Below are 18,046 nucleotides of genomic sequence, written 5' to 3' on the forward strand. Positions count from 1 at the left end.
CCCAATGCACTGCATACCACCACGTACCAATTAAATCAGAATGTGGTAAGAGTCGGACATCAGTATTTTTTCAAGGTTACCAGGTAATTGCAATGCAGAGCAAAACGTGGAGACCACTGCTTCGCTCTTAATGGAAGACAGAGTCTCTTAGCTGCTTTTGCATTCACCCTGCTGTAGTGTCTCATGTCCGGCAGCCTGTGGAGAATGCTGTTGTAAGTCCATGCAGAGGGGAAATAAGGCCTTAATACTATGATGAAAATTGTTCTGAGGTCGTAGACCTCCTACGACAGTCTCAAGAAACTCCTGGAGGTTCCCAGACTGCCCTTTGAGGACAGCTGCCTGGGAAGGGTTAGGGCTCTCACCTCCGTCATCGCTCGCTTGTCACTGACGCCTTGAAAGAGGTGTAACTGGCCCACATCTCAGACTGAGGCTCAGAGTGGCTAACTTCTCTCAGACCACAAAAGGGAGCATAATTTAGTTCAGCATTTGAATCAAAATCCCTAACATTAAATCCTGTTATCCTCTGCTTCTTTAGGCATGGGGAAAACAGCATGCCTCAAGAACAAACAAGCAGGTTTTCATTTCTGCTCTAAGCTGGAAGGAGAAAGGCATAGTTGAGGGCAGAGGGCGGGGGAGTGGGGTTCCGATGAAAAGTAGATGGTAGCCGATGGGTAGGGTTCTGATGGGTAGGGTTTAAACTATATTTGAGGAGGAGAGGCCTGTCTCCTGGGTCCTGCATCTCCCGCACTGCAGGCGGATTCTTTATCGCCGAGCCAGCAGGGAAACCCTCAGTCCTCACAGTCACCCACGACTCAGACCCTGGGGTGTTGCCGGCTGCTGAGCATGTCAGCAGATACTCGTCGACCCGCAGCCGGAACCTTAAACGGACAGGGGTCGCACGTGTCCACCCCCTTCACTCCGCAATGTCAGTGAGAGGTGGCCGCGTGGCTTCTAGATGTGCGGGCTTGATGGCAGCGAGTTCTCTGTTCAAACGCCAGCCTGTCCCACTGAGGAGCTGCCCCAACGGTGGGGAGATGGCACTTTTTCTATGTTGCCCCCAATCAGCCTCTCCAGAATGACTTTTACTTGGCTTTAATCATCTGATTCCAGATCACCTTAAAGAAAAGAGAGGGAGAAATAGAGGAGAGAGAGAGCAAGAGCGAGGGTGTGAACTGACCCCAGGTTCAGCGGCAGAGCTGCGGTGTTTCGGCCTTTAGACCCAGCCAACGACTGCCCAGCTACAGCCCTGGGTCTCTAATGAGATAAATCAATAGATAGGAAAATGTAAAAGTCAGGGAAAATCCAAACTCTGAACAAAAAGGCTGTATACTGTAGGGCAAGGGGCACGGTATCTTCGGACAAAGCTGTCTTGGCTTCGCGTTCCATACTGATTTGATTTGACCCATCTTCCATCTCACTCTCCTGGCCATCATGTTCCTCCACCCCCTCAGCTGATCTGGCTCTGGGTCGGCAGTCGCATAGCTCCAGCCCCTGCTGCAGAGAGACGGGACTCAGGGGGACTAGACAGACGGAGAGGAAGGGCGAGCATGTAGGTAACGGTGCTGTTTCAATGACACCCCAAACGTGGAACTCTCCCCTAGAGCTTCTGGACACACGTTCAATATTTTTAGGCCATTTCTACTAAATTCAACGTGAGACACACGAGGTCCCACCAGAACTCTATGTATGGGCAAGTGAGGGTGAGGAGGGCACACACACCACCTCCACTGCAAGGGCCGAGCGATCCTCAAGTCGCTCTGCACGGACGCCTCCTTCCCACCTACCCCCTCCTAAAAGCAAACGGGGAAAGGTTAAGAGTGCTAACAGCCCTTCTTGGGAGAACTTCTAGAGCCCTTCTTGCCCTTGGGGACCTACCATCCACACCTGCTTACAGGGCGGGGGTACAAAGTTCTTCTAATTAAGGCAGCGTAAAGTACGCCTGGCCGTCCCCTGGGGTCTTTTTCAAGAAGTGAAACCTCCTGGTACGGCAGGAACTCTTTTGTATATCCTTTGGCTCTCATACCCGTGTATTAAACTCGAGCCGTCGGGGCAGAGCCCGAGGCAGCAGAAGCCCTGACTTCCTGTCACCTGGTATCTCTCCGCGATCCCAGGCCTGGCCCCTCTCACCCTGGGCCCCGTGTCCTGGGGAAACGAGCTGGCGAGGTGAACTCGGCGGCCAGAACCCACACATCATCCCTCGAGCCTTGAGACCTCGGAGACTCAGGTAAGGGATCCCTTTGCCCTGTGTAAGTGACTCTGAGGCAGTGATGGTCCGCGAGACCGGAGGCTCAGCTTTGACTCTGGGGCGTCCCTGCTCGGGTTTTCTGGTAGTGTCATTATCCGAGGAGGGGTGATACCAAGACCCGCGGTCCACCTCTGTCTTAACTGCTCTCTCTCTCAAGAATGGCCTGGGCCAATCAACTCTGGGTCATTCTACAAAAGCAGCAGATTGCAGTATGTAGATTAAAGCATGGTTACTACCCGCTGGGCTCCAACCCGAGCTCCACCATCGACAGCTTACTAAACCTCGATATTGCTCGGTTTCCTTATCTATAAAGTGGGGGCAGTAGTAATACCCCCTGTATTATGAAGAATAAACGAGCTAAAATCCCGACGCTCTTAGAACGGCCCTGTACCAAGTAAGAAAACCAGTCACGGCTATTATGAAAATAACATGCCTCTCACTTTAAATGCTTTTGTCTCCAGAGATACGCACTAAATGTGTATAGCCTTAGGTGCTGGTAAGCCTCTCGGGCTACAAGTTTCTGGACGGGCTTGGTGGACAGCACAAAACCCTGCCTCAAATCCAGCTGCTGGTGGGGCAGGGGGTGTGAGGAGGATCTAGTGAAGGCCGATAGAGATGACTTAACCCTGTCACGGTTCTTTGCTGAAACCAGCAACACTCCCCATAAAACAGTCTCAGCTCACTGGTCAACAGGTGAGGGGAAATGGTCGCCTTTTGGTCTGACACCTGAGTATGTGCAAAGCTGCCCAGGGAGGAAAGTCAGTTTCCTATTTGTTAGCTCATAGTGTGTAGAAAAGATCTTTCCTGTAGCTCAGATGGTAAAAGAGTTGGCCTGCAATGCAGGAGACCTGGGTTTGATCCCTGGGTTGGGAAGATCCCCTGGAGAGGGAAATGACAACCCACTCCAGTATTCTTGCCTGGAGAATCCATGGATGGAGGAGTCTGGCGGGCTACAGTCCATGGGGTCACAAAGAGTGGGTCACGACTGAGTGACTGACACTGCTCTAGCTAGTGTGTAGAAAAGAGGTTCTTATGTAATCCTAGTACAGGCATTCCCAGAAGGAATTTACACTCCATTAGAGGGATTAACAGTATGACATGGGAAAGATGACTTTTGTTGACAAGTAAGGAATGCAAAGAGCTGGGGGTGTAAAGAATTCCTGCCCAGGAAGAGCCTTCTGTGTGTGTGCTCAGTCGTGTCTGACTCTTTCGGGGCCCCCTGAGCTGTCGCCCGCCAGGCTCCTCTGTCCACGGGATTCTCCAGGCAAGAACACCGGAGTGGGTTGCCATGCCCTCCTCCAGGGGCTCTTCCCGACCCAGAGACTGAACCCAGGTCTCTTGTGTCTCCTGAATTGGCAGGCGGTTTTTTTTATCACTAGTGCCGCCTGGGAGGCAGGAGATGTGTCCAGGCCAGTGGCTTTGTGGGCAGGGGAGGGATGTGCGCTTAAGAAACCATGTTGAGACCACCAGTGTTTCTGAAAACCAAGAGGTGGGCTATGCTTCTTAAGCCCAAACTCTTAGAATAAAGCAAAGTTTGAAACTGTAAAAAGAAAAAGTCATGTAGAGTCTGTGAGCAGCCACGCGGAGGGTTTCCCCAGCAAGCAATGATGGATCAGAGATGAGTCTGAGTTCAGGAAGAAGTATAACTTCAGCAGGGATTTAGAGAGCCTGATCTAGGAGCCTCGCAGAGGATGGATTAGGAAAGAGAGAGATGAAAGTCAAAAAAGTAAGGTTTTTGTGCTAGACCAGGAGAGGAAACGAGAATCTCACTCATGGGGTGACACTGGCAGTAGAAAAAAAAAAAGAAAAAAGAAAGTCCACCTGCAAACTAAGATCCCTTACAGAGGTAGAAACGGCAGGACTTGGCCACTGGTTCCATGTGGAGATGAAAGAACTGGGGAGGAATGTGGCTGCAGCTTTCCAAGCTGGGGTGGCAGGGACACGGACGTGCAGCTGTCTGAGGGCTGGTGCCTGGCTCGACGGCACAGTGTTTATCTCTTGGAGCTGTCTCGCCCCTGGCTCGTGGCATGCAGGACCACAGTGACATGCAGGATCACAGTGGCACGCAGGATTGTAGTTCCCAGACCAGGGATGGAACCCGTGGCCCCTGCAGTGGAAACGCAGGGTCTTAAACCACTGGGCCTCTAGGGAAATCCCTGCAGCACAGTCCTTGAAAAGGGCAGTTCCAGCTGAGTGGCTCCAGCAGGAACTAGCCGCCGAGTGTGGAGGAGTAAGTGGGTGGTGAGGAAGTGGAGGGAGACAGGAGGCGCTTGAGATGCAGGGGGCGCAGGACTGGGGGGCTGGGAAGGGGACTCGGGGTGGAGGGACACTGCAGCACCTGCTGGCCGTAGCAGAGGTTCTTCCTTCTGTTCTAAGTGCTGTGGACACCGCGGGGGAGGAGAGGGCGGGACGGACACAGGCGGCGGCACCGACATGTACACGCGGCCGCGTGTGAAGCAGAGCAGACAGCTAGCCCAAGGCTGCCGCATGCCCCAGGGAACGGGGGTTCAAGAGGGCAGGGGGTATGTATGTGGCTGGTTCCTGCTGCCGGATGGCGGAGACCACCACGGCGCTGTAAAACTATTACCCTTCCATTTAAAAAGATTTAAAACTTCACTGTCACTGGAACCTGCGTTTTTTTTTTTTATTCTTTGAGCATCTTAAGTTGAAATTATCCCATGTTCCCAAAGTAAGACTTTGGCTGGAGAGATCAGATCACCAAGGTAACAAGCAACAGAGCCGGGCACTAGAAACGGCAGAGCTCTTCCCGCCTTATACTCCACACACAGAACAGGGGCCAGAGATGCGAGGGCAGATCTCTGAAGAACTAACACCTCAGCGAAAGGAGGCGGGCTGGGGGCACAGGCAGAGGGAAGGGCAGTGAGACCACGCTTCCTCAGAGATAGGCACGCCGGCGGCCGCGAGGGTGAAATGCAAAACTGTTTCCCGTGGCAAAGGAGGAAGTTGAGGTGAGAAGGGCCGTGCGGCTTTGAGCTTCTGAGTAAATGACGGGATTATTGGACCCAAAAGTCATGATTCAAACCAAAACCCATAAAGGCTGTGAGACCGTCTTCAGTAGATGGACACGAAAACAAGGTGGGTGCCGTTTACAAACCCAAAAAGATTTGCAGAAGTTGCTCTAATAAAACAGGGCAGGGTCTGATCAACGGAGTCCTGCTTTTAGTATAGTTCAGTGAAAATAAAATCCTCTTATGACCACATTTTGACCAGTGTGATCAGTAACCGCTACCAAGTGTACCCACTAGTCTCTGAGCCTAACTGTGTGTTGGAAAACACGCTGGTGGGGACAAAAAGTCACTGTGAACAATGACAGAAAAAAATATATAGGGTAAGTCTGCAGGAATCTACAATATTCTGATGAGAGTGTGGTCTAGTTTCATATATTCCCATAGAAAAAAATGAATAAAATCTTTCATTACTCAGTCCAAATAACCTGCTATAAATATATATATTTTATATATATAAAATATCTATATATTTAAAATATCTATATATACACCAGAGAAACCTATATATATATATAGGTTTTATATATATATATATATGTGTGTGTGTATATATATATATATGGCTTCTGCGGTGTATATATAGATATTTCCATGAAAAAATGAGATAGCATAGAGAAACAAGTATGTCTGTGTTTATAAATTACCATTTTACAGTAATACTTGTGTTGAAGATTTTGTAGAAATACACTTGCCATAGTGAGGCATCATTTTAAGAGAAATAAAACGTTCCCCTCCAAAGGTCATTACTGCCATTGGTCATTGCTGACACAGCCCTAGCAGGACTTGTTTACATAAAAGGTTTATGTCACCAATGATACAGGCATAACCTTAAGCAGCTGAGAAATAAGGAGAAATTAAGACAACAGTAGTCCAGTCATCTCCTTCTGTCCATTAATTGATGACCTTGGCTCTGGAGAGAAGCAAGGTAACCCCGGCTCATTCCATACTTGTTATTGTTGTTTAGTTGCTAAGTCGTGTCTGATTCTTTTGTGACCCCATGGACCCGCCAGGCTCCTCTGTCCGTGAGATTTCCCAGGCAAGAGCCCTGGAGTGGGTTGCCATTTCCTTCTCCAGGGGACCGTCCCGACGCAGGATCAAACTCACACTTCCTGTTGGCAGGCAGGTGCTTTACCGCTGAGCCACCAGGAAGGCCCATCCATGATTTACCGTGGGGAATTAACTCAGTCCTCAGAACCCCCATTTCCATGCCTGCAGAAAGACAGAAGGCCCAAGTAGCAGGACAGGCGTGGGGGAGCTGGAGCCAGGCACACTGCCCCTGGACGGAGCGGGCGCGCAGTGAGCTCCTCTGTGTGGTCCAGCCTGCAGCCCAGAGAGACGGCCCCAACCTCAGGGCCCTGGGTTTGGCTCTGTCACTAACTGCAAGGTCTGCTTTTCTTTTACAAATATGTCCGTCATGTATTACTCATGGGGATAAAGTCCTAGAAATATAATTATGGGAGTATGCCAACATGTTTTTTGGCTGCACCACACACAGCTTGGGGGATCTTAGTTCCCCAAAGGATCGACACTGCACCCCCGCAGTGGAAGTGCAGAGTCGTAGCTGCTGGACCAGCAGGGAAATCCCCAGTGCAGGGCCTCCGACAAGGCATGTCCCATCCCTGGGCCACAGTTTCCTCATTTGTCAAGTGAACAGAATGGTTTCTGAGGTTCTGACTGGCGCTAAACACCCCGCCTGGTGACCAGAAATGACTTTGTAAACCCCCTTGGCGGTCTGTGTTAATGTATGGCCTTTGGTTGGAGGTCCTGTGGGGAGGTTTGTGGTGAAAGCAGGTCCCTGAGACCACCTGGCATTTGGCAACCCAGAGCTGGGGCAAACATCAGGTCTGCAGCACCCACAGGCTCTCCTCTCTTCTTCAGCCGTGGCTCAGACAGATGTTCCACTTTCAACTGATTTATAGTCACCCAAATCGTACATTTATATGAATAGAAGGAAAAGATTCATAAAGGAAAGGCTAAATTCCTGTTCCCCATGGGAGACAAAGCAGCCTGCTATCATAGATACTCTGTTGGCTAGGTCTTAGCCCTCATTTTCTAACATTTTTATTGGAGTGTAGTTGCTTTAAAATGTTGTGTTAGTCTGTGCTGTCCATCCAAGTCAGTCAGCTGTTAGATGCACATACATCCCCCTCGTTTTTGGATTTCCTTCCCGTTTACATCAGAGAGCGCTGAGCCGGGCTCCCCGTGCCACGCAGCAGGTTGTCACAGTCAGCTGCTTCACGCACGGGCGTGTACGGACGTCAGCCCCCATCTCCCAACGTGTCCCTCCGCCCTTCCCCACCATGGTGACTCGTATGTTCGCTCTCTATAATTATGCCTCTCTGTCTGCCGGGCCCTCATTTTAAATCTCTGGTGGCCGTGTGACTTTGAACAAGTTACTAACTTCTGTGTGTCCTTGCCACCACTTCCACACACGAGAGGCAATGCTTCACCCCGTCCACCCTGAGGCTCAGACGAGGTGCCAGGCCCAGAATGCCGCTGTTACGGGGAAGTGGGCACAGACGGGGCCTGGGAGGCTCCCGACACCTGTCCTCAGCAGGCCGGCAGGTGCCCAGAGATAAGCAAGCAGGATGCACGGCCTCGGCCTCCAAGGCCGCTTACGCGACTCAGTCAATGAGGACAACACGAGCTCCGTGTCCCTAAAGGAGGATTTCCAGGGCCCAGGAAAGGCTCTGTGGAATTCATGCCAGTAAATTACACACAGAAATGAATACCGAAGGGGATCACACGATGAAGAAGGCAGAATGGTCTTAAAATGTCAGAACTGGAAGGGACATTTCTGTTCAGAATCCAGAGATCAAACCACATTTACTTTCTCCCTGTGTATGGGGCATTTTCACTTACGTTAACTTACTTATTTATCACAACCTGCCTGTGAAAGGTGTATTGGTCTCATTTTTCAGATGGAAAAAAATAGAAGCCAGCGCTCCTAAAGGAAATCATGTTACGAACAGGAACAAGAACAAAAGAAGCGAATGCTTCAGACATGGCTGCTTTACCTGCATTTACTTCTTCAATTACCGTCACGAAGAAACTTCTAAATCCAGGCACACTTTCATTACTTTTAAACGTACTCACTTACTTGTCCGACTGTCCCCAGGTCTCGGGTGCGGCACGGGGCCCCTCCATCTTCACTGTAGCATGCGGGGTCTCCGGTGGCATCGTGCAAACTCTTAGTTGCAGCATGTGGCTCATCCCAGATGGGACCCGGGCCCCCTGCAGTGGGAGAGCGAAATTTAGCCACTAGACCTCTGGGGAAGTCCCAGGCATGCTTTGAATAGTAAAGAAGAAACGCAAGGGATTTATGTTCTAGGAAGGAGAGACAAACGATAAACAAGCAAGCAAATGCAGTAATTACTCACGATGAGTGACCACAAAGCAAAGAAAGGCAGGTGCTGCGGGAGACTCAGGAGGCCGCACTGTGGGCTGAGCCTCGGGGACGGCTTCTTCGAGATGCCGAGGTCTGAGCTGCCCCGGCTGAGGCACACACGCCATTGGGCCATTTAAGTCTTACAGCAACCGCATGAGACAGGAATTATCACTGTCCCTGTTTTATGGCTGAAGAACTTGAGGCCCAGAGAATTTGAAGAACTGGCCCAAAGTTTCACAGCAAACAGGGAAATCATGATCTGAACCTAGGCAGTCTGATGTGTGGCTCAGGAGGCCACCGTCTTACACAGAACCTTCGGGAGCCTCCCTGAGGTGAGGTACTCAAGACTGCAGTTAGTCGGAGCAGGGGAAACTGTACCGGCCCCTCTTCACCATCCTCCGCCACGGTGACTGGCCCATCACCATGGACAAAAGCAGATAAGCAAAGGAACAAGGACAAGCCCGTGAAAAACACACTTTCTAATATTAAAGCACAAGGAAAGCATCCAAGGCTGACAGACACACAGAACTCATGAATTAGTGAGCATAACCTTCTCCACAGAGAAAATCCACGTCCTTTCTGTGGCTGTCGAGAATACTGGCAGGGATCCCCAAGCCAGATGCCTGTACATTCAAAGGACAGTCACAACCTAAAAGTTGAGAATTTTCTTTTATTTGGCAGAAATTTTTAGGACTTAAGTCCAGGAGGCAGCATCTCAAGGAATCCTGAAAGAGCTGCCCTGCGGAGCTGAGGGAAGGCAGAAGTTTTGAAACAAAGGGCAGGTAGCCTGAACATCAAGATGTTACTGTTAACTAAAGGAAATCAGACATTCCAAGTTAGGGAATTTAGCGATTTTCTATGTATGGGAAGATGTGAGAGTCTGGGCTCATGGAAATCATCCCTTTCATATTGTTGTTCAGTCGCTCAGTCGTGTCTGATCCCACGGACTGCAGCACACCAGGCCTCCCTGTCCTTCACCATTTCCTGGAGCTTGCTCAAACTCATGACCGTTGAATCCATGATGCTGTCCAACCATCTCATCCTCTGTCGTCCCTTTCTCCTCCTGCCTTCACTCTTTCCCAGCATCAGGGTCTTTCCAATGAGTCAGCTCTTCGCATCAGGTGGTCAAAGTATTGGAGTTTCAGCTTTAGCATCAGTCCTTTCAATGAATATTCAGGACTGGCTTCCTTTAGGATGGACTGGTTGGATCTCCTTGCTGTCCAAGGGACTCTCAAGAGTCTTCTCCAACACCACAGTTCAAAAGCATCAATTCTTCAGTGCTCAGCTTTCTTTATAGTCCAACTCTCACATCCATACATGACCACTGGAAAAACCATAGCCTTGACTAGATGGACCTTTGTTGGCAAAGTAATGTCTCTGCTTTTTAGTATGCTGTCTAGGTTGGTCATAACTTTTCTTCCAAGGAGCAAGCATCTTTTAATGGGTGCCCTTAGGGCTCAGAAACTCACACTGCAGGGCCAGAGTCACTGATGACTCTGATATCCTCGATTACTGATCCGGCAGGAAATACTCCACTTCTCATACCTTGTCTGAGATGCTCCCCCAGACCCTGTCTCAGAATGTGGAAGGAGGCCTTGCCTCAGATCCAAAGCCAGTAGGAAGAGGCCCTGACTGCTTTCAGTGACACCTGTGCAGAGAACCCAGAGGAAACCATTCAGATTCACGACAAGACAGAAGTCGGCTAACAGTCCTGCTTCCTCCCGTTTTATTATTTGTCTCCAGGGGTCTGAGGGCGACATGGCGACACCCAGGAATTCAGTGGTCGGAGCTTTCCCAGCGGAAGGTCCCCCTGCCATGCATGCTGCTCAGAAAGGGATTCCCAGGAGGGCGCCTGCGGTGGTGGGCCCCACACAGAGCTTCTTCATGAGGGAAGCGAAGGCTCTGGGGGTAAGTCAGTCACCCCGCACTCCACATCCTAGGGACTCTCTGGCCTCCAGAAGCAGCTACTGCGGGCTAGGCACAGGATTCAACCTGACTTGAAGGTATTTGATCCAACATGAGGTGTTCTTTATGTCTGACACAGGGGTTCAAACCAGGGATGCACAGAGATTACTGTGGTGATCTTGTGCTCCCCTGCCGTGATCCTGAGATTTGCACAGTTAGGGGCCTCCATCCCAATTCATCACGAGTACCCCAGTACACCTGCCGTGGAAATGCTGGGGTGGGGAAAATGAATCTGAAGACGACAAAGGTCTTGGGCCCTTTAACGCTTGCCCTGGACACGTCACACAGCCCGTCCGCTCAGGAGCCAGGGCTTCCAGGCCCCACTCCTGCTTCCTGACTCAACGACAATTTCCGTTCCACCATCAGCGCCCCTCTCCTCCCCGCAGGCTGTCCAGATTATGAACGGGCTGTTCCACATTGCCCTGGGAAGCCTCATGCTGATCCACAAGGACGTCTACATGCCCATCTGTGTAACCTTGTGGTACCCTCTCTGGGGAGGCATCATGGTGAGTAAAACCTAGTAGCCTTTTTGGGGAGTGATGCAGACAAAAATGTTCAAAGAAGCTCCATGGGAATATACCAGATCACATATGTGTTGAGGAAAGCACAGCGGTGGGGAACAGGTTGTCTGGTTGAAGGGATTTAGAGGAAAAAGAGGCTGAGTTGAGCCTGAGTCTCGTGGTTGAGTCAGTGGTCATGCTTTACGGGAACTCAGAGAACGCGGCCCTAAGTGGACGTCCACAGCGAGGGAAGACCGCACGAAGCCCGACCTCTCCAAACTCAACGGCTGGGGTGGAGCTGGGTGGTCCTAGACCGTACGGGTTGGTGTTTCGGAAAGCAAGAGTGGGCGGGGGCATTGCAGCTCCTCCCACCTGGCCCTTCCTCCCGACGATTCTCTTTCGTTCCTGTCTCATGTGGTGGAACAGTCCCATGCCGAAAAAGCCCCTCACCTTTCAGCGGAGCAGTAATCCTCATGGTTGCTTCACGTGCAGCTTTCCAGGTCTGCAGCCCCGTGCGGATGAGGTGTGAGGCAGTGATGTCTTTATCCCCGGCACCCTTTCATAGATGAGCTGTGAAGACAGGTTCAGGACTGAAATTTTCAGGGCAAGGAGAGATCGATTAGAGTCAGAGTTTCCTCCATTTTACAGCTTGAGGAGCAGAAGAGGAAGACGAGAAATAATGATCACTTCCTGTAGCAGCCCACATTTTAATGAAGCGCCTGCTACATGCAGGCCAAGTACTTCTTCTATGTCAGTTCACTCACCATTGCCATCAGTCATTTAAAACACCCTGAACTCCAAAGAACAATTCCCCAAATTTACAAAAAAAAAAAAAAAGAAAGCCAAAACTTTTAAATTCACAGTGTGAGTACTAATTGACATGGAAATGTGAGTTCTGCCTGTGGTTTTACTAAATGCCTAGTCACAGATCCCCAGCTGGTTGAATGAAAAGCATGGATTTAATGTGGTTGAGCCTGAATAGTGGAGAAATATGTGCTGAAAAATGAATGAACCCATTAAAAAGGGCTGGATAGTGCAGGGAAAGTGGCTGAAAGGGTTGACAGCTTTTTCACAATCGCTTCTCCACGTTAAAAGGTGACCTTCCTCTCTGCCCCTCTCCCCACTGCTTCTCCCATCCCTCCCCACCCCTCCCTGCCCACCACCTCTCTTTACAGTACATCATTTCTGGATCACTGCTGGCCGCAGCGGAGAAAAACTCCACACAGAGCATGGCAAGTAATCGAATGTCCTCTTTTCCCACACGTCAGAGCGGTGTCTACTTTCTCAGCTGGAAACAAGGACCCTGGAAGGCCCTTGTAGTTACAGTAGCGCTGTGACCCCTCAACCCCCAGAAGTGAAAGATCCTCTATGATGCTACTGTGATCAGTTCATAAAAAACATGAAAATGGGATGTCCATGGAAACAGAATCAGAGGCAGATCGGTGAAGAGCAGGCTTATGGTCTCAGGAATGAGATGCTGCAAGAGACTGAGATCTCTTTGAAAGTCACGCCACTCCTCTCATATCAGCATGGAGGGAAATGGTCTAATCAAGGCTGTGACTGACTCAAGCCTTTGTTAACCTTGAGCTGTAGCCTTGGGCAAGCCAGCTTCCCCCATGTACCTCTAAGTTTTCACCTGTAAGATGGAGATAACAGTCCTTGCTACCGTATGAAATTATCCTGAGGATAAAACAGAGTGACATGTATGCAGGATAAAATATATGAAGGTGCTTCAGAGTCTATAAGGCGCTAGAGCGGTCTTGTTCACATAACCCTCAGGACACATTTACACCCAGGTAGACCCCCTGATTCTCTACAGGTCAGGAGTTTACCAGCAGGCTTCCTTCTTCAACTTTTCTACACTTACTAAGGTCCTACTAATTTAAGTCACTTCCAAAGTCCATGAGAGACTGAGGAGACTGGGATGGCTCCCCTCTAGAGGTGGTCTGACAAACTCACTTTGCGGGGAAAAAAGCAACTGTTTGTGAAGATGAAGCTGTATTTAAGATAGAGCCGGTTGTACTGACTTGCCATCTGTAGGTCATACAACCAGGGATAAAGTCTGTGTGTTGTGAGATAATCATCAGTAACACCACATCATTATGGTGCTTGTTGCATGAATCTTCCTTTCATCATCCCTGCAAGGCGGCGTGTCACACTGACAGCCTCTAACCTGGTGCTACCCAGAGACGTCAGCCCCAAGTGTATTTGTTTAGAGAGATGGCTGACTGGGGCTGACTGCAACCTGTGTCCACAGGCAAGGAGAAGGTGTATTACTTACTATTCGTGTGTTTCCACTTGATGATACAGACCTAGAGCGGCCAACCTGCTCGCTCCCTGCCTATGGCCACAAAACTTCCTGCTTCACTGCGACATACTCTGAATACTACTTACTTCATTTACTCAACAGTTGTGCACTGAACGCCTACTAGGATTCCGGGGCGGGGCAGGGGGCACTGGCAGCTAAAGAAGTACAAGGATCACTTCTAGAACATTTTCTTGACGAACTGATTGGATGGGTGGCAGAAACGAGGTGGGGAGGACCGCGACAAGGTGCAGACAGGACGGTGTTTATTTTGCAGTGACGAGACTACAACAGCCAAGAGAAACAGGACTTGGCAGGATTTAGATGTAGTGCCTTATGAGTCAGGAGAATAAGATCTGGAACTCTGTCCTAGCTTATATTGTCCAATTGGAAACTAGACTCAATTAATAAATATCTGTGTCTCTTATTTCAGCTCACAGGGAGAGTAATAATGAACTCTTTGAGCCTCTTTGCTGCTATTTCTGGAATAATTTTTTTGATCATGGACATATTTAATATGACAATTTCCCATTTTTTTAAAATGGAGAATCTGAACCTTATTAAGACTCAGATGCCATATATTAACATAAACAACTGTGAACGAGCTAACCCTGATGAGAATAACTCTCAGTCCATGGAATATTGTGCCAGGATACGGTTTGTGTTCTTGGTAAGTATGAAACTGGATTTATTTTCAGGAAGGAAGCATGGCATTTTCCTTATGATCATCAGCTCCAGATCCAGACTGTGTCTGCACTTATTGCCTATGTGGTTTTGAGCCAGAATTCTGACCACACCACACTGTCTCATTTTCTTCCTCTGTAAAATGGGAGGCGGTAACAGTATTTATAGAACTGTTTTGAGGGATGAGTTAACACAGAAAAGCACTTCAAACAGTGTCTGGTACACAGAAAGTGCTATTTAAGCCTTTGCTTTAACATTTATTAGTATTATTAATGGAACTAACATTTATTATTTTTACTATTAAGATGAACACTGAAGAACCTAAGTTGTAATGAATGTCATTTGCCTCAAGGGCTTCCCAGGTGGCTCAGTAGTAAGGAATCCACCTGCCAATGCAGGAGAGGTGGGTTCGATCCCTGGTCTGGAAGATCCCCTGGAGAAGGAAATGGCAACCCACTCCAGTACTCTTGCCTGGAGAATCCCATGGACGGAGGAGCCCGGCGGGTTACAGTCCATGAGGTCATAAAAGAGTAGGACATGCCTTTAGCAACTAAAACTTCACTTCACTTGAAGGGAAAAGAAATACATCTCCCAGGTGTGGAGAGATTTCCTTGATGTGATACTATACCACCTAAAGCTGGATACAGTTTCATGTGGAACTCACATTAAACTGTTCTTGCCTACATGGAATTGACTCTTCAACTAATTATTACTGCCTTACTTTGGGTCAACAACATACACTCTCTGTTAAGTGCAGGAGTTTACTAAGGGTTAGGGTTATGCAAATACCAGCATTTCTCCCAGTTAGTCACTATTTCCCTAAAGAATCGACCATTTCATCATTTACTTTTAGTCATCGGTCATTTACTGTGCATTAACCATGTTCTCGTGGCTTCATTAGCACATTTTCACCCTAATTTTTCTGTTTTTCAGAGCAATTTCGCAGTGATGATGATCTTTGCCTTCCTCCAGAAACTTGTGACAGCTGGCACTGTTGAGAATGAGTGGAAAAAAATATGCTCCAGACCCAAAGCTGTAAGTATAAGCTGTGCTATTCACAACCTCCCTTAGGAAAGTCTCACCTGCAAAAAATCATTTATGGAGAGCATAATCTGATGAGTCTGGGGGCATCATGAAAAATGATTCTGGCATATTTCTGGGAAGCAGAAAATACCAGTAATATTCAGTGTATTTGTTCTGAGAAACGGCTGACTGGGGCTGATTGCAACCTGTGTCCACAGGGAAGGAGAAGGTGTATTACTATTCGTGTGTTTCCATTTGATGGTACAAACCTAGAGCGGCCAATCTGTTCTCTCCCTGCCTATAGCCACAAAGTATCCTGCTTCACTGTGACATAATGTGAATATTACTTACTTCATTTACTCAACAGTTGTGCTCTGAACGTCTACTAGGATTCCCACGGCGGGGCGGGGGGCGGGGGCATGGCAGTTAAAGGAAGTACAAGGGTCCCATGCTACGTGCATCCTCTTCCTAACCGTGGACTCTGCTGGACTTGAGTCATGCCTCTTGACTTCAGGTTTCCATACTTAATGTATAAAAGCAGGATGGCTTCAGGCTGATTAAAGCCACTAGTTCTTCCAAACCCAATTTCTCAGTACTCCCTTCTCCCCTCTTCTTTCTATCTAATCTCTCGTCCAAAACAATAGGTTCAAAGAGGCCCAACGGTTGAGATATGAATATCCCAGGGATAGATCAACTATCAACTGCTTTAGAACCATAGGATGTCAGCTTTGCAATAGAATTTAGAAAGCATTGTTAATGCCTTCATTTTGCAAGTGAGGAAAACAGGATTAGAGACAGCAAGTTAATACTTTCCTGAGGTTATCTCCAATAAAGGCCAGTCAAAACTGAAATATAAATTCCTCTATTATTGCAGTGTTCTTTCCCAAACACTGTGAGATCATTCCAGGTAAGGTGGCAAGTGTTTGCTGGCCTTGAGGATAAGCCTTGATTAGTGGTTTGGTGACGATCTGAACACCTGGGAAACCAATCCTGGTACGCAGAAGCATCTAGAAAACAGCATAAAAACCAGGAGATATTGATATTTGTGCAGATTGTTGAGAACTGTGCCAGTGATCAAAGTCAAGAAATGTTTGCTAAATTTTGTGTTCCAGAACATCGTTCTCCTGTCAGCTGAAGAAAAAAAGGAACAGGCGATCGAAATAAAAGAAGAAGTGGTTGAGCAGACTGAAGTGGCTGAGCAGATTGAAATGTCTTCCCTACCAAAGAATGAAGAAGACATTGAGATTATTCCAGTCCAAGAAGAAGAGGAAGAAGCAGCAGAAATGAACTTCCCGGAGCCCCCCCAGGATCAGGGAGACTCGCCAATAGAAAACGATAGTGTCCCTTAAACGGTCTCTCTTCTTTGCTGTCGTCTTTTCTTTTAGCATTAGTGTTCACAGCTTCCCAGAGACTTATTTACCCGCATTTCTGAAGGCACTCTGCACGTGGCCACCACGCCTTTCTCTGGTCTTTGCGTGGAGGGACCACAGACAGCTCCCTTCTCCCCATCCTCATTCAGAGTATGAACGCCGGCCACTGTGGCAGACTAGCGTCGTGTTTCTCGCTTAGGACAGCCTTCTTACGTTAAAAAGGGAGAAGTCTGAGTGCGGGCTGCAGAACGCGGCTTGTCACTGGCCTGACTCCTGGGTAGGTGTAGCAGCAGCAGAGTATCACAGCAGCAGCAGCGGCAGCAGAAGTTTGTTTCTCCATTGCTTCTCTCTGCAATAGGCAGACTGTGTATCAGGTGAAAAATGTGAGTGACTGCTCCGTGCCATCCTGAAGCTATCTTTGATTCCTTCCACACCTATATATAGATATATATATAGATATATATAGATATATATATAGATATATATATATACAGGTGGAATCTCTTTTGCACCACTGTTTTCAGGAAAGTAAAAGATAATGATAATGAAGTACAGTAAAGAACCTATTCCATCTGTCTTTCTGTGGGCTCACACTGTGCCTCTGCATCTCACTGGAGGAGCTCTATGGGGCCAGTCCTCAGCCCTGTCTCTGTACAAACAGCACTGCTTGTATCTGGATCTGTCTCCTTCCCTCTTAACTTTTCTTAACTCCTCCTCTAGGCTCTTGGCTGCTCTATCTACATATTTTTCGCCTTTAGGCAAGAGAAGAAAGAATGATAGAAAAAAATGCCATAATGAACACCCAAATCGCAAAGGATAATCAATGCTTGTATTTGACAGTGTTTTCCAGTTCACAAAATATTTTATCAAGTAAGTGTAATTGATCTTCCATGATCAAGGAAAAAAATTTCTATCTCTGTTTTACAATGCTCACACAGTAAGTAAATAAATCAATGTAACTTTTCAATAGTAACAGCAAGTAATTTTGAGTCTTATTTCGTACCCAGATCATCTTATTCAAATGCTAGAATGCTTGAAACAATGAAATTGCCTATCCAGTGTCTATGTAAGAGCCAAGTCAAGAGGTTTACCAAGCACCTGCTCTCCGACCAGCATGAAAGAGGTGTTGAGAAAGACACAAAAGAGTCAGAAATCATGTTTTACCCCTTGGGGACAAAAAAACATTCACAATCTTCAAAAACTCATTAACATACAATTAGCTGCCAGATTATAAAATGCAGATACTAAGTGCTAGAGAAACTCTGAGGAAGAAGATCATGCTTGAAAATAACATAATTACTTATAATGCCAAATCTCAGGGACTGTTACCCCTACCTCTAGATTCTTATTCATATTCAGAGAGGTTACTACCTTACACAGAGAGAGCGTTAACCTAGGAAGATGTCACTAAAATCTATCAACTGCGTTTGAGCATTTGCTGCATGGAAAATGCTGCCAGACCCTGACGGGTATACAGACGATGCAGTTTCCACTCTCAGTGACATTTCCACTTTGTTGCTGCTGCTGCTAAGTCACT

The 18,046-nt window shown here is 48.0% G+C and overlaps 1 protein-coding gene across 1 annotated transcript; it reads left to right on the forward strand.

Annotated features, from left to right (window-relative positions):
- The first annotated feature begins 1,995 nt into the window (after positions 1 to 1,995).
- On the forward strand, positions 1,996 to 17,482 carry MS4A1 (membrane spanning 4-domains A1). Its single transcript, XM_043914606.1, has 7 exons — positions 1,996 to 2,224; positions 10,406 to 10,570; positions 11,014 to 11,133; positions 12,303 to 12,359; positions 13,866 to 14,102; positions 15,050 to 15,151; positions 16,252 to 17,482. The coding sequence occupies exons 2-7, from the start codon at positions 10,421 to 10,423 to the stop codon at positions 16,486 to 16,488; spliced, it is 903 nt and encodes a 300-aa protein (XP_043770541.1). The 5' UTR covers positions 1,996 to 2,224; positions 10,406 to 10,420; the 3' UTR covers positions 16,489 to 17,482.
- The last annotated feature ends 564 nt before the right edge of the window (positions 17,483 to 18,046 follow it).

The sequence above is a fragment of the Cervus elaphus genome, chromosome 1 (assembly GCF_910594005.1).
Source record: "Cervus elaphus chromosome 1, mCerEla1.1, whole genome shotgun sequence".
Lineage (NCBI taxonomy): Eukaryota > Metazoa > Chordata > Mammalia > Artiodactyla > Cervidae > Cervus > Cervus elaphus.